Below are 17767 nucleotides of genomic sequence, written 5' to 3'. Positions count from 1 at the left end.
AATATTCCAGCTCTCTGTAATATACGTCCACATCCAGCTCCGTGATTAAATACGTACGTTTTATCAGGTTTATTAACATACATTTGCATACATTAACAAACCTCCTGAATTATTTACCAATGACAAAGTAGTCATTGACACAACGCGGAAGCGTAAAAGATGTGGCTCTGTGCTTCCACAGGGCGTATAAATTACGTTAGTTTGCGAAAGTATGCGAAGGACGCTCGTATCGATAGACGGTGTTAGAGAATTTCGGTGAGGTCAGTGTATGTATCATAGTTGGAGAAGACGAACCACAAAAACACAGAGACCTTGCTTCGACGCGTATACTGTCACTTCCAAGTAGATTCGACGTAAAATGTGTCAAAGCCCTTAAGATACGCTACGAAAGTACCGTTCGATTTCGTTGCTATTATAATATGAAAAATTACAAAAGTACAATAAATCGTGAGAAATTCAGTGAAAATGAAAATCCTAAAAATTGTTGATTTCGTCAAGTCAATGAAAGTATGGGCAGAAATTTCAATGAATGTAAAGTGTTATATTCATTTAATCAAAATATTTATTACAACGAAACTAATCAATCCATAATCTATTTTAACAAAATTAATTTTTTATAAATGTCGAACAAATATAACACGATTTACGATTATGGCAGGGTTACAGTAAATATGTTAGATAGGTATTACATTTCTACGCGTTCTATCATTTTGAACGAAGATAAACGTTCTAGCAGTATTTAATTCTCAAAGGTTCTAAAATAGGAATTTTAATTTTGCTACTATATTTATTCGTCGGAGAAGCTGAGATTGTGAGAAAAGAAAACAAAATTACAACGTTCTTACTAAATTCGATTTCAAAAGGAAGCAATTATATGGGAAATCTTTGCTGTTTCACGTTATAATTTACGGATAAATATCGTACTTTACAACCATAGATACGAAATACAAATGAAAACAGAATTATTCCGATGTACATTGCACACGTGATATCTTTTATAACACATAGTGTTCTCAAATATAAATTTTTATTATTCTTTGGTCATTATTTATCTTCCATGCTATGCATATTCATTGTATAAAATAACATGGGATCGAATCATACACAGGCAAAAAAAAGGCGAATCGAGGAAGTAAAGCAAGAATATTATTCGCATCGCAAAGATCGATCAGCAAACTCGGGAAGGCCAATCTCTTGATTGTTCGCACGTGACAACAAGATCACGACGAGAGAAAATGATCAACAAACACCGGCGATCTACGTAAGCAAAGAATTTAATTCGTTTTGAATAAACTATAAAAGTAGGTGTGGAGTCCGGTCGACCAATCCGACCGGTTCGATTCGTCCTCCATCCTACAACGGACTTCTTCTATTTTCATAGCAATTAATATTCGCTGCTTGTTTCCTCAAAATACGCAAGTTTACTCTGTAAATCGTTTCCCATTGAAGTTACTGTTTTCCAAACGTCTATATCGAACATGCTAGAGTATAATGGAAGCTATTTCGACTAAAGTTGCTTCGATTAAAATTTTAGATTGTTCGTTGATGAAAAATTTTCATGAACGTAGAAGTGGAATGGCATACCCCGTAACGTTCCAAGCTACGTCGTCAGAATTACATATATTTTTTGTTTCAAGACGCGAGAGGATTTACTCGTTGCATGACTTGATATTTCGCTAATTGAAATATATTGCTAAACACATGCGGTCTAGTAATATCTGATAATGAAACTACAAGAGAGACTATCTTCTACGTAAACACAGTACCGATTTAAATTAATTACGAAAGAAGGTGTGGAATCTAGTCGACTAATCCGACCGGTTCGTTCGTTTCCCAGTCTACAGTGGAACATTTCGATTATATGACAGACCAGAGAACAGATTTCCTCTCACGATCAGTGATAGAACACCGTTTGATCAAGGATTATCGTTCACCGATCTTTCGATCTCTTCTGGATAAGAAAACCTCGACGACTGAAATTCATTCAACATTGCTGGTTCGTTTTAACGACTCGTGAACGTTCGACGACGTGGTGAATTTTGAAGTGTTGTTAAGAGATACGAAGGAGGGAATTTTGTTCGGAGGTTTCGAAATTTCCAAATTGGAGATGTCGACGCCGGTATATCGCGACCAATGGAACGTTCAGGCGTCAGATATCGCGAGAAGAACACACAACCCCATAAGATCCATCGTGGAATGTCTCGTGGTCGAGCCTAATCCTGCTAAGTCCATGATCTCGTTATCCATCGGTGAGGTTTTCCTTTATACACAGTTTAATTCTTGCCTGTCATTTTAAGCGGAAGATTAGTCGAGTTGCTTTGAAATCGAGTAACTCGTTTGCCTACAAATAATTTTTAATTTAATTTCCAATCGAGCAAACTGACAAGCTAACGTTAATAAAGTGTTTCAAATTATTTGAAGTAATAACTGTTTGGTTTGCACGCAGAAGATATTAGAAAAAGAGCACGAAACAGAGACAGATAATAGTTTTTAAATTACGAGTTTCTCTGGGATTGGAAAAGGAATCTCGTGAGACCGGATAATTTCGTGTTCCGCGCTTATCGTGGTCTTGTTCGCGTGTAATTAGTTCGTTCGTTCCTTTTTGCTATCTCCTTTGATAACAGAATTGTGAGTCATTTTAAACTGTCCGTAACGTTTGTAAATTTTTAAAAAAGAAGCTAGATAACTGATTTTTTCGTTTTGCATTTTATATACGTACGAATATATTTTGTTTTCTTCGACGATGATTCGAAAAGGAAGAGAAATGTTTTGAATCACGTTGAACGATCACGTGTAGCTTTTCATTAAAAAAACTATTTAAATTTAGAATTGGCAACAAGAAATCTGATAAGTATGCTCCGAGCAGTTTAATCAACAGAATATGCTTTATAATTATTTTATTTTTACGTTAATGAAAAATCGTATTACTAATATGCTTGAAGAAAATATTTAAATGTTTATTATTTATATATCAAATATATAGAAATTGATTAAATTTAGAGGTAATTGATAAAGTAGCTTAAAAAGTTTAATAACAAAATTTATGTGAAGCACTTCCTCGCGCAGCTTGAACAATTTATCACGTACAGTTGCCTATTCCCAAATTTAGTATACTTCGTTTCAAGATAAAATCAGAAATTTGGAATCGTCGTCGATCGACTGTTTGGAAGTGTTTGTGTATTACATTCAATTCTTTTACGCGACGAATAATTCTAATTATTTTATCATTAAAGTCGATCAATGGTTTAAAGTATTTTACCAAGAAGTTCTCTATTTTTAGGTGATCCAACTACTTTTGGAAATTTAAAACCACCTAAAGAAGTAATCGATGCTGTTCAACAGAGTCTCGTCTCTCAATTGTATAATGGATACGCACCTAGTACAGGTACTAATAATAAATTAACAATTCAATAGAAAGAAATTGTACTTACACGAGTAAAGTTACCGCTGACTGAATAAACGTAGATGCTAATCTAGTTCGTAAGGAGTAAATGAGAAACTAAACGATATTAATGATACGTACCTCGATTGATAAAATATTTTATTTATTATCTGTTATAAAATTATCGTTTGAATCAATTTTTAAATTCGGTTCCGATTTATTTCTTAAATAATTAATTAGGCAATTTTATTTTAGGTTACCAAAGCGCAAGGGAAGCTGTAGCGGAATATAGTTCCAGCGAATTCGTAAAAGTGGATGCTAAGGTAAATTCTTAATCGTTCAAAGCATGATTTATCGAAATTGGCTAAGAAATCAAAATTAATTAATAAAATGACGTGCAATTATCCCCTTTCTTTGTCGTTGATAATCGTGTTGCCGACGCGATATTGATCTTCAGATGAAAGAAAAAAGGAATAATATTCCAGGGATAAGAAAAATACATAATTTTACATCGAAAGATTAATTATTTCACAAGTACAAAACTCTGACTGAATTTAAAGCTAATACTTTATACCGTTGATTATGTATAATTTCAATCTTCGTCATTTTCCAGCGACACAAAATGTTGGAATTCGATAAACAGTCGCTGTTAATAACGTTTGAAATTTTGATACGTCACTTAAGAGTCACGATTGATATACATTTTTCGATTAACTTTTTCCATCGACGAGACAGAGGACAGCTATCGATGTTAAAACTCCGTTTGTTATTGCCTTACAAATGCGTAAATGGCAATTATTTTTGTTCAATGCTTAATAAAAACATTCCTGGCGTTCACGTCAAGTTTATTGCAAAATACAATAAAGCATTATTAAATGTTTAATGAAGGATAGAATTTCATTTCTACACTTTTAATTTGGGAACTAATTTTTTATGATAATTATTGAACGTTTTCTAGCAAAGATGAATATTCTAATTCTCCGTTCTTTGGTCCCTTATTAATAATTTTTTATGCATAATTCTGTATATCGTTTTACCTTTGTCCGAATATTCTGTTTACTATATGTATTTGAAATATGAAATGAAAGTACATGCGGTGCGTGAGTGACGGTATGACATACTTTGAGATATAATTTATACGGAAATATCGAGTGCGGAATTAAATTTGTAGCAGATTGTAATATATTAGAAACGGTTTATTATGATAAATTCTGTACATGTTTCTAAAGAGACTAATTACGTACGTTTTGTGATAGTTTTTGTAAAAAGGCACGATAACAATCTGACTTACGGCGAATGCATGTTTAACAGTTTGAAATACTCTACAGCAATCTTAGTATGTACAAATACCTGTCAAAATTATTGAACATATAAAAAGTATGATAAAGCACGCTACTTACAAGAAAAACTATCTAATCGATGAATCTCGTAGAGTTGCGATTTTTATGCGGTTCGAAACGGTACGTTACAAAGTTCATAAAAGTTTTAAACAAAAAATAAACTTGACGATTGTTTTGAAATTGTTACTGATGAGAATTTTTATGACTTTATCTATTAAAATATCTTTGCACGAATCTGTTTCTCTAAGATAATAATACTCGATCGTGACAAGATCAGTTCCTATTGCTGAGGAAAAAGAAAAAGACAAGGATATAGGAAAAATTGAATGCTGGTAAAGAAAACGCAGAAGCATCTGGTTATTCCATATTGTTATCGATCTGTAGAGAACTGTGCTACTGAAAGCCGCGTTGCATACAGATTACTTCCGGCTACGCCTTGTTTTGCATACGCAAATAAATCATGTGTATTAATTACATTCGAAGTCTGATTAATTGCCCTATTTGATGAATTATTTGGATAACATTTTAGAGAACATGCATATCCATATAAATTATGTTCCTCGATCGACAGGTTTAACATTAACACTGAAACTTTGAAATGGAAATATCGAAATATCAGACGCATTGCATTTTCATTATGTATCGCGTTTGATTTCGTTAATTTATTAGTTGAGTATAATGAATTATTCTTCACTGACTATATTCGTTCCTTCTCTTTACCATAGTATTTTTTCAAGTCGAACACGATCGCATTGAGCATGAAGCTTAAATGTCACAAAAGTAGCCAAGGAATTTGAGACTGCGACGCCTAGCATATTCTCTCGTTCTTTATGGAATCGTGAACGAACGTTCAAAAATTTCCTTAAAAAGCGTATTTAAGCTTTATAAAGAAATCTCAGCGATTTGTCAGGATTTTACTTTTTTCCCTTTTCCTTACACAACGGATAATCGAATCGTCCAATTAGGTTTCCAAGCTAATATACAATTTTCCATACAGATGCGATCGAGCTTCGTATATTTTCAATCTTCCAGAAGATGTTTCGATTCGAATTAGCTCGACCTGTAACCAGGCGCTTATAGAAACTTGTTCATCTGCAGGCACATCGTGTCCGCTCCCTTTCTGTGTGTATTCATTCGTTGTTTGCGTGCACGTGTATACGATATCTAGTTAAACCGCCAGTTGATCGGAACTGCCGACGAAGTTTGCTGGGAAAACCGAATTTCCCTGCACGATCGGCCGCAAACTAGAAACCACGTTCTCTAAAAGAAGAAATATCATCAATTAACTACGAACTGTCCAGCATCTACGGTTCTCGATACAATCACCAGAAAATCAATAGAATCTCTTCGCTTCACTGTTCCGTTCAAACAATCGTTTTTCCGATCAATGAATTTTTCTCGTTTGCTTTGTCGTTGTTGTATGGTCCACGTATCATAGTTTCTAGATTCTAGGTAAAAATTTTTTATTTATTTATCTATTTATTTATTTATTCATTTAGATAGCATGTGATTTTCTATTCGTCTTTCAGGAGATATTTTCGTTGCGTTATTGCCATAAATCTTTGTTACTATTTGTTACATTTTCTTTTTAATTTCTTAACTTAATTTTCATCGAATCGATTCCATAATTGCTCGCGTGCGACGTATTTCGTAATATTCGCGAAGCCGGGTATTTTCTACTTTATTCTTGCATATTTAGGATCTTCGTATTTGTTATTCGTGCAGCAAAATGTAGAATTATTTAACTTTTACCATTAAAGGACACTAGACAAAAATTGATGTTTCAAATATTAGATTCATACTCACGCGTGGAAATATATTTTAATTTCCCTTCCAAAGGACAAATTTTCCTTTTTAATATCGTCCGATGGATGATTTTCAATATGCATAAGTAAAAGTCGAAAATAAATCAATGCGACGTTTCGTTGAAAAATTAAACAATCCATCACGATTGTAAAGATCAAATTTATTCTCACATACACGGTACTGGAAAGTACTTTTATGTGTATAACAAATTTAATATTCGTAGTTCGATATTTCGCGTCATTGTAAATGAAAAGTATTGAAAATATAAAACAAAGCAAAATTAATCATTTTTACGTAAATGGAAAATATCTTGTTTATAATTCTTTTAGGGAAGAAAGATAAAGGGATTAAACAAATTGTTATTAAATTTAATACTTGATATTTTTTGTCCTCGTTATGCAAAAAAAAAGAAGAAAAAATTCACGGATCTAAAAATAACGTATTATCAGGACTCTGATATCACCGTGAAAATCTAAAATAAAGCCCACCATTTCGAAACCCGAACAGAATCGATATCGTTGCAAAAAAAATGTTCATAAAGCAAGGAACATTCCCCTTGTGCTGCGAAAATTGTAATGTATGGCATGCAATGAATCTGCTATTAGCTTTATTCACTGCGCCCCCAGGAAATGAACGTCGGAAAAACGACGAGAACCGAGCTTTTTCACAGTTCTAAAGATTTCATGTGCATCGAACGTTTAATTAATGTATGCCTGCGGAGCAATAGGCGAACATTTTCCCCATTTTCTTCGCTAACATATTTCATATAGGAAAATATATTTAGAAATATAAATACATCCCAAACTTAACGTATATTTTTACTTTCATTTTAAATTATTGATTTTATACGGCAGAATTAAATTTTCCATAGATCAGTTACCACCGGATTGCTTTTTTCAAATAGATTTTAACGTCGCGTTAATTGCACGGATAGTGACTTACGAAAGTAGTTGAACGCTTACCACAGAAAGCTTTTATGTGTTACATAAAGGATTGTGAAACTTCATTAGTATCGTAATGATACATAACTTTATCCGATGATATTAGTAAAATTTGAAACTAATCTGAAAATGTAGTTAGAAGCTGCAAGCTTACTACAAACTTGTACGTATTTCGTTAAAAATTAGTACATAGCAGAATAGCGATTTTAAACACACACACATATATATATCGAAGATGGTTTTATCGAATATCGAAGCTTATTAATATAACGGATAATCGACTGTTTAAATAGTTTTTGGACCTCGATGAATTTTATATATATATACTTGCACTAAATATTTTGCAGTTTCGGCGTACATTTTTAGATTTGTTTAAAAATTCCTCGTGTACAAGTTGACCAGAGTGGAAAAAGATCACGCTACACGATTTCTATAGCAAATTAGCTTATAGCGAATTAATTGGCTTTAGTCACAAATTTATTAGGAAGATGGCTTTCAAACGGAATGCTAATTCTCGGTCCTTTGAATTCTCTCTTTTTTCAGGATGTAATTTTATGCAGCGGATGCTCCTGCGCTCTCGACCTCTGTATAACAGCGTTAGCACGAAGGGGGCAAAATATTCTGATACCGCGACCCGGTTTCTCGATCTATCGAACACTTGCAGAAGGTCTTGGTATCAACGTAAAATCCTATGAGTTACGCGTAAGTATAAACGTATCTCGAAAGTTCACCAATATTCTCGCATCTGCATTTTAGTACCAGCATTTTACCTGATATCGATGACAAGGATTTTATATAAAGAAAAATTCATTATTTCCATGTCTTTTCTTTTACATTCTTTATTTAATTCATATGTTTAAATTATACTAACGATATATATTTTTCTTATCTAATTACACATTCCGTTTAAAATACGCAAAGTTTAACAACTGCAAACATCAATCTTGTTACAGTCACGTGTTTGCTTTTAGAAATCGATGTAATCGCTTACATAGTTACGATGATGATTATAAAGACTGAAATTCTTGTAATTCGATTTATCCGTAAAGAAATAAGCAAGTATCCACATACTTTCGAAAAGTAGCGTATACAGGTATCTCGATTTGAGAAAACCGGTAAAATGTTAAACTTTGTGGTAATAACGAGGTCTTTCCTGTCGTTTCTTTGTCTCCTTTGCCGCGAATTTTAATGCCTCCCCACTCGCCCAGACAGCGCAGCGTGGACTATTTTACCACAGAGAAGTAATTAAAACCACGGTACCGTGACTCTTCGTGGTCTACAAGGGAGAGAGAGAGAGAGAAAGAGGGGCAAAGATTGTGGGTTATAATGCAGAAGTTGACGTGGATTATCCGTATGTAAGGTGGCTCGTATGCGCGTAACTTTCGGTACACGAACTTTCCATTTGTCACGTGCCGATGAAAAATTAATTCGCGATACGGTGATCTTCTTTCGGGATCATTATTGAATGTCAAGGTTCGTATTAATTTTTGAACGATTCCCGTTTCGCTTCAACGTCTTCTAGACGAACGCTTTCTGAATGTTTTAGAAGAGGAAACTGTGAAATTATTGATTTTGGAAGTTCTTGAAATATCTGACTTGTCTCGCATAATAGTTTACTAATTAATGGTTATAATATATTATAATATAATATATAATAATATAATATAATAAATATAAATCGTTTTATTTGCTTTAACGTCTGCCATAGTTATTAATAACCCATCGAATCTTATAGAAAATTAGCTAAAGTAATTGAAAGTTTGCGAAAGAAACAGCAACAACTTAATTCTAACGAAGAAAAATTTCAAAGCGGTATACTTAACTAAATGTAATACGAAAATGCGACGACACGATAGATTTGTCTTAAAAAGAGTTCTATTTTACTTTTTCAAAATTAAAAATTTAAAAGTATATATAATAATATAATAATATAATATATTATTATAAAATAATAGTTTACTAATTAAAGCAAGAAAAGCAATTGCTGTTGATAATTTCTACTTTATGGCTTGTAAAGCTTCATTAATAATATTACGTAGTTCTGTTGTGCATGTGTACCGTGTGTACTAAAAAAATAACTAAAGGTACGACAATTTGATCATATTTATTAACAAACGATGTATTTGTTGTTTTAATTTTTTGGAGTTTTCGAACGTTTCTGTATATGAGCAACAGAGCTGCGAATAAAGAAATTTCAAAATTCAATAGGATCGCAGAAATTAAGAAACGCGATTCGTAGTGAATTAAACCAAGATATTGAAGTTATGAAGTCGGAAATTCAATACATTCTCTTCTCCTTTTCAATTTACGAAGTGTAACAGCAATTTGTTTTCAAATGTCAGACATAGAATATTTTAATAAAGTAGGATGAAATTTCTTGGAGTGTACACGAAATATATAATTAATACTGTAAACAAGATTACGATCGATAGTTCGTAACACTTTCGTGCAACGTATGGTAACAACTTATTTTTTAATACATCATTGTCAAAGATTGAGTTGTGCATAACAAGTTCTGGTACTTGCGGCTTATCGTATTGCATGGTCCATGCCATTTTCTGTGACTTATAAGCCCACACATAAGTATTGATCCAGCTACCATACGTATACTGGGTGCCCTGAAAATATTTATGATCGCGCGGAAAAAACAAACAATTTTTCAGACAAGATTGTGAACTGGAAATTCCAGGCGTAAACGTTGCGCAACTAAAAGGAGTACACATGATCGTACATTCTGGATTTGCACATTCTGAATGATTTATAAATACAAAATTTTAAATAATTTAATCGAATAGTCATAAACTTAGAAGTTCTAACTCTACGATATATTACTCGTTCTTTTAAAATTTCTTTTCAAGTTCTTTTAAAATGAATTTTTAAAGAGATCATCGAAAGCTCCAGTCCCATCCTAATACATCGTGAAGCGACGAAAATAAAACAAATTAGAAACAACTGCATAGTTTTGCGAAATACGTTGAAACCTACAGTCTCTGGGCATTCGCGAAATGCTGAAATAATATTTACATATTTCGTTGCGTGCCGCTATGTTGTGTCGGAGCAGGTCGTTTCTTTCTTTTTTTTTGCTACTTCGTGTGTTGAAGACATACTAGTACTTAACGTGAACACGTACTTACGTAGTATGTATCGCGAGAAAATAGCGTAAAAGGTTGCTGTGATAAATTGGGGTACTTAAACTTATTACCTACAATACTGTTCTAGCAGCCATTAACTTGAAAAACCTATAAAAATGTGTTATATATTGATATCATAAATCGTTTTATTTGCTTTAACGTCTGCCATAGTTATTAATAACCCATCGAATCTTATAGAAAATTAGCTAAAGTAATTAAAAGTTTGCGAAAGAAAGCAACAACTTAATTCTAACGAAGAAAAATTCCAAAGCGGTATACTTAACTAAATGTAATACGAAAATGCTACGACACGATAGATTTGTCTTAAAAATAGTTCTATTTTTTTTAAATTTTAAAATTTTAAATTTAAAAGTATATGCATAATAAATGATTTAATTATACGTTATTAAATTACACGTCATAGGAAAATATTTTCCGTGGAGGAACTCGGTTAACGTCGGTTATTTACGTTTCTAGCCTGAACTCGGCTGGGAGATCGATCTGGACAACTTGGAATCACAGATCGACGAATTCACCGCGGCGATCATTATAAACAATCCTTCGAACCCGTGCGGTTCCGTATTTAGCAAGGATCACACACTCGACATTCTCGACGTGGCCGCTCGTTACTACATACCAATTATTGCCGATGAAATTTACGAGCATATGGTACGTGATTAACATAAGCACACATACAGCCCTTATAGTTTCATTTTATAATGAAATTATATAAATTATAATAAAGTGGTATATATACGTTTAAACTCAATTCGAGTCAACCTATAAGTTACCCACTGAACGTTGTTTTGATATTGAACGTCATATAATTAATATTATACAAATCTGTAGCTAATATTAAGTAACATTAAGTAGATGAGCTTTTTACGGTTTATTTTATTAAAATTTTTTAATTTTTAGAATTTTGCGAAAACATTGAATCTTGTCATGCTATAAAGTACGAATCGCTTAATTCGATTTTCAAGTTTTCTTTTTTAATTCTAATTTGTTAAATACATTTTACGAAATGCAATTTAACGAACAAGTCAAGTGCTTCTTCGATAACAACCGTTGCTTCATAAAAGTATTGTTTAATTTTCTGCAGAGTACCAAAAATCTTCTACCATCTTTACCATGCCGCATTAAAACAATTTACTACGTTTCTTTTATTGTTATTTTGTTTTACCAGGTGTTCCCAGGACGAACTTTCCATTCGTTGGCATCTTTGTCGAAGGAAGTTCCTATTTTGTCATGTAGCGGCCTGACGAAGAGGTATGCAAAAATTATCTTTGAAATCTTAACATGTCATGATCGCGTCGCTTGGATATTTTCATTCCTTGAAATACATTCGTGAAGTTTTTACGTGGGACGCTTTACAGCGGTTTACGGCTACATTCCGTATACATAATTACACGAGCATCGTGGAATCAATATTACAGCGAATTCTTGGTGGTGAAGCGGGAAGTTTTGTGGCGGCGAATGTTCGCACGCAACCTGGACACCGATGCTCGTTTCCTATTTTAAAAATAATTTCATCGCGAAGAGCTTGGAATATATTCACAATATAGATAAAGGATATATCATCTGACAAATTTTTGATAAATTATTATTGTTCAAAAGCTTGAATTTACTTCGAATCGAGTAGTAATTTAATTTTTCGCTACTCATTTTCGTTTATTGTCAGTCGTAAAGAAGGAATTTATTGTCAATAAATTTTCTAACTGTACTTTCGATACCAGTTTCAATCTTACCTTTGGAGTTCGTGAACTACTCTCTAGAAAAGAAGGACTCGTAGATCTATTGTAAGGGTATAGATATTGAGTGTAGTTTTTAATCAAATAATAGAATTATTATGATTTTTATTTATTTATAGATAATACCAGAAACTAGGATAAAAATTTCCAGGGTAATTTACTCAATTTACCATTTTGTTTTATGGTCCCCTTTTCGAGGAAACTTCCCAATTATAATTTAAATATAAATCTTAATGTAAGATTATAAACCAGCGGTATATCATTCTCTGCACTTTCTGCTTGATTATTATCATGTAGCGATGTGACTCGGAGCATGCACTAGTAATAATCGAGTTACAACAATGGACGCATTACCAGGTAAACGGTAATCTTCACCGATGTTTCAGATTTTTAGTGCCCGGCTGGCGTATGGGCTGGATAATCATTCACGATCGTCAAAACGTGCTGGAGAAGGAGGTGGGTAATTGCACGATATGCTATATACGGGAAAGCTCGAAAATAATTGCTTCTCCGTTCGTATTGTTTCCGTAACAAGAACGACCAGATCTGTTTCTGCGCCGTGCCTTATCGCGTTTGGATTAAATTTCGTTGATTAAATTTTATCCCATCGTTAAAGTTCTCCACTTGGCACCGTTCACCGTGTCCTCGACTTTGCTCGAGTCTTACTTTCGTGTCGAGGAAAAAAAAGAGAAAAAAGAAAGAATGAAAGAAAGAACGAAGGAAATCGAGGAAATCAACGAGTCGAGCAAAGGACGAGACTGTGAGCTGCAGCAAAATTTTACTTTCGAAAAACTTTAATTCGTACTTTTCTATCTTATAAGAATTTTCAATTGTATAATGTGCGATATATTGTATTACTTTTTCATATTCTCTTATGTAGATAAGGAAAGCGCTTCATTGTCTAAGTCAAAGAATTATCGGCAGCAACACGCTCATTCAAGGTGCTTTGCCTACTATTCTGAAGAACACGCCACAGGAATTTTACGATGGCGTCGTTAAAATGTTGCATGTAGGTTTTTGTTATCTTAAGTACCTTTTAGAAATTTATGCAAATTTGACAATCGCTAGGGTTATATTTCACGTGGCATATTTACGAATAAAACAGAATTTAAATTAGACGGAACATTAATTAATTAATCTGTTAAACCGGGGAAGAGTTAACACGTTACACGAATTTTTAATTTCCTGGATATAATTACATATTCTTTTCTTTATAGATTTCCTACCATATAATAATCAAATTTTCATTTTCGTTTTTAGGATCACTCGAAAACCGCGTACAACTATGTAACGAAGATCTCAGGGTTGAAACCAATAATGCCCGACGGAGCAATGTACATGATGGTAATCGTTTAATCTGTGTTAATAGTTTCTCTGTCGATGTTTCGCGATATAAATACAAAGGGAAGTAAAGTAAAAAAAAGTAACGGAGAACGTAACGATTCGTAAAAGAAAATGTATCTAAAGCTACTATAAATCAGGGTGTAAATCCAATTTGCCCTACTTACAGTTTGCGATAATAAGTTTGAGAAGTAGATCATGCGCGACATGTTATGTAATGTATATGAATAATGAAATTCCAAAGTTTCTAAACAGTACCTTATTTACCGTCGTTAAACTCGATTATAAGGCGATTCGATCGAAATTGTTATCTGTGTAAATATTTCGTGTAATTAGGCGAAAATCAGACGCGATTTAAACGTTAAGGTAAACACACCGACGTTAAGGGTAGCAGATCGCAATTTACCGACTATAAATTATCCTATCGGTCCCCCAGGTTTACATAGATCTACCTTGTTTTCCGGAATTTAATTCCGACCTCGAATTCGTGCAACGATTGCTAATGGAGGAGTCTGTGTTTTGCCTTCCTGGCCAGGTACGCCCTATAAATCGAGCACTCGTTCGACTGGACGTTTTCGTCGATTAAGCGCTTCTCAATTCTTTTCACAGTGCTTCGATTATCCGTCGTACATGAGGCTGGTCATCACGGTGCCCATAGATATGTTGGAGGAGGCCTGTCAGAGAATACAGGAATTCTGCGAGAGGCATCACTACAAAACAGCTGAAGATACGCAAAGAAGCAACTTAATTGCCGCGGAAGTTCCGTATTGAAGAGTAAACGTGATTTAGTTAATTTTATCGTCTTATTATTTATATTACGTTGCGTTGGTGCATAGGTATGAACTGAAATGTCATTCTTTTCAAATAATATTTTCATTACACGCAGTTTGCTTCAAACATGATAGGTTTAATAGAAATATAATAATTTCCATATGATTCGATATATTTTTCCGATCAATATCAGGATTTTGCTATCTCAGATTTATAAGAATTATCAGTTCATTCTTGGAATGGAGCTATTATAGTTTCCTCACGTAAAATTTTTCTTAAGATACTACAGGGTGCGCCGTTAGAATCCGGACAAAAGAAGTTTTGTGCAGAAAGTTGTTTATTTAAGTCAATACACAAAAACACATGAAAATGTTGTTATATCTCATTTAAAGGGTCCTTGCTGAGAACTTTTATTCTATGTAACCACCCTCTGCCTCTATGACCTGCTCTATTCTTGCTCTAAAGCGCGAGCACGCTGACTTCAACTGGTCGCGTTTAATTGTCGCGAATTCTGACTCGATAGCAGCTCGTAGGGAGTTGACGTTGGGGTGCCTGCATTTATTAGTTTGTCTCTCGATAACGCCCCACACGTAATAGTCCAATGGGTTTAGGTCGGGACTGTTAGGAGGCCAGAAATCTTTCGACCAAAACATGTCCACATTGTCAGAGAGCCAATTTTGAACAAGATGACTTGTGTGAGCAGGTGCGCCATCTTGTTGAAATAAATACGGCCTTCCAGAAGCCGTAATTTCCATCCACGGCTTTATTACTGTCTTCAGGACCTCCAAATAAACCTCCTTTGTGATTCTTTCGCCTTTTTGGAAGAAGTGCGGAGGCATGACGTCGCCCTAACCTGAACTTTTCTCGCCGGAGAAGGAGAACCCTTCTCGAACCACTCTGAGGCTGCGTATCTCTTAGCAATGTCGTATACCGTCGATCTTGGGTAGCTAAAGAATTTTATAATTTCGACCGGCGTTCTCCCGGCGCGAAGACTTTCTATAATCGCCGCTCTTCTATCGTATTCCGGGTTTTGCTTAACGAGTTCTGTCATTTTGAGGTTATAGAAGACTTATTGACATATTTAACTAACTTCAGAGTCAATCAGCACAAACATCTGAATTCTAATATGGTGGGAACTACAAATTGAATTCTGTCCGAATTCTAACGGCGCACCCTGTATATGTGCACATTAAAAAATTGTACATTAAAGATTTAGTCTTTCTCAAATACCTTTTACAGTAACTTATATGGTACTTTTTCTACATTTTACCTCAAGACAGAATTTAATAAATGGCATTGACACGTCAAATTTAAATTTCGAGAAACACATACTTTGGTGCACCAACATAATCATAGTAAAAGATCCAGCGAGAACTGTTAGGAAACCTAGGTATTTTGTAATTTCCAATATAATTTAATATAATTGTAAGTTTTTATAGGTATAGAAAATAATTTAATCGTTGTAGAAATTCTTTATAAAATATCGAATTTATTTGTATAAGTATACTGCTATTTATAATGTATAATAATACGACGTAACAAACTTCAAAATTTCGTGAACGATGTTACTTTAAAATAAAAATAGTTAAGAAATATTTAATCAATCTCATTTGCGATTAATGACGGTGATCCAAATCAAGATTTAGAAAGATACGAGTCATGTTCGTGATGATGTCCTATTTTAACCTGAATAGTAATTCCAATTTATAAAATTAACGATTGCCGGTCACGAATTATGTATGATATTAATAAATATTCTATATGTGTCACAATATTTAAACTAACGCTGAGAATGAGACGTGACTATTAAAAACGAATTATAAAAGATAAAAGAATTTTTCAGATTTTCAATAAACGTCAAGTAAAAATACGTTAACTTTGAACAACGAGAATTTCTAACGCTGTATTCGATAGAGAAATATAAGAAAAATTTTAAATAATAAAAGATTTGCTTGGTTTCTAACTTTGGTTGCCATTAATTTTCTAAAAATTAGCATAAAATTTACCTACTCCTAATTTCTTTCACGTCCAATGAACTATAGAATTGATTATAGAAAGGATAACACTTTTGATTTTACATTTCCTTATACGTATATTTTTAATAAGCACCTTGTAAAAGATACAAAACTTCTTTCTGAGCTCAACGATATTTTCTAAATTTTATGGAACAGTTTGGGGTGAATGTTAAACGTGTCGATTCGTTTAAAAAAGGGACGATAAAATTGTAATAGCCAATTATATTAAAATCACTGTAAGTACAAGTACAGAAATAGTGTGCACTGTCGTAATCGTCTCTCGTTCGAAACAATTCAACTCCTATACTCGTTAATTACTCTACTATTGAACTGCCCTAACACATTCTGTCTATTTATAACTACAGTGGTTATTATAAAAAGATCAAATGTAACTCTAGTCGTATAGTTCGTTTACCTTTGAACCTAGCAAACGAAAACAACGTTGATATTCCAAGGCACAATAATACGAGTCTTTCCCGATTCAAATCTTCCGTTGATTCACGAGCTGCTACAAGTTAGAATACAATTTCTCTACTTGGATAAAATAACTAGATGACGACAAAATGAATACCATACTACTTACGTTTACACGATTTTATCAGATCAGCTGCGACTCCTAATGTACATCAATATCTCATTAACTTGCACATTATGACTTATAATTTCTACATACGGAATTTCCGATATGCTTTGTACACGCGTTTATCTATACAAGCCGATGATCTAATTAATTTCCATTTCGCGCGTGTGTACGCTAAAGTTTACCCCCTGCCAGTGTGTCGCTAAACACGTGAATTCCGGTTAATGCCGCGACGAAACGTTTCCGCTGGAAATTCGATTGCGAACCGCGTTAAACAATGATGTCGTGCTCCCCGTCTTTAACATAATAATCGAATACATCAAACTCACTCTGCAGAATTCATCGAATCAGTATTTTACTCGTGAGCTGTCTGCCCTCGTATCGCGTTTGCTTCGAAATTTCCACGACATAAAAATGTTTGCAATGGAAGCGCATTCATTCTGATTCGCGAACACGTTGATGATTAAAACAAACGACGAAAGGGACGAGCAATCGGCCAAAGCGATTTGCCACGGAATGAAATTTCCCAAAAGGGTTTTTCTTCAATTTAGACCAATGAGTGTTTATTTATAGCTATTCTACTCTGCTCGGATCGAATTCCCCTGGAATTTTGCTCGTTCCATCACCAGTGTCGGATCGTACAAAAATGCGTTGACAATTGTGAAAATGGCACGAGTTGATTCCTAATTGGTGTTGTCAATCTACTGTT

The 17767-nt window shown here is 33.8% G+C and overlaps 1 protein-coding gene across 1 annotated transcript; it reads left to right on the top strand.

Annotated features, from left to right (window-relative positions):
* The first annotated feature begins 1752 nt into the window (after positions 1–1752).
* On the top strand, positions 1753–14485 carry LOC132916080 (tyrosine aminotransferase). The gene is made up of 11 exons (XM_060975850.1): positions 1753–2249; positions 3281–3385; positions 3638–3705; positions 8013–8171; positions 11078–11269; positions 11787–11869; positions 12738–12807; positions 13232–13360; positions 13612–13695; positions 14129–14227; positions 14302–14485. Exons 1-11 carry the CDS (start codon positions 2108–2110, stop codon positions 14461–14463), a joined length of 1293 nt encoding a protein of 430 aa, XP_060831833.1. The 5' UTR covers positions 1753–2107; the 3' UTR covers positions 14464–14485.
* Positions 14486–17767: the final 3282 nt, after the last annotated feature.

Source organism: Bombus pascuorum, chromosome 1 (assembly GCF_905332965.1).
Source record: "Bombus pascuorum chromosome 1, iyBomPasc1.1, whole genome shotgun sequence".
Lineage (NCBI taxonomy): Eukaryota > Metazoa > Arthropoda > Insecta > Hymenoptera > Apidae > Bombus > Bombus pascuorum.
This window is presented reverse-complemented; position numbering and strand designations above follow the sequence as displayed.

Coding starts and splice junctions, on each gene's coding strand:
- LOC132916080 (XM_060975850.1), top strand. CDS start 2,108: ATGTCGACGCCGGTATATCGCGACCAATGGAACGTTCAGGCGTCAGAT. Junction 12,808..13,231: donor AAAACGTGCTGGAGAAGGAG/GTGGGTAATTGC, acceptor TCTCTTATGTAG/ATAAGGAAAGCGCTTCATTG. Junction 14,228..14,301: donor TGTTTTGCCTTCCTGGCCAG/GTACGCCCTATA, acceptor TTCTTTTCACAG/TGCTTCGATTATCCGTCGTA.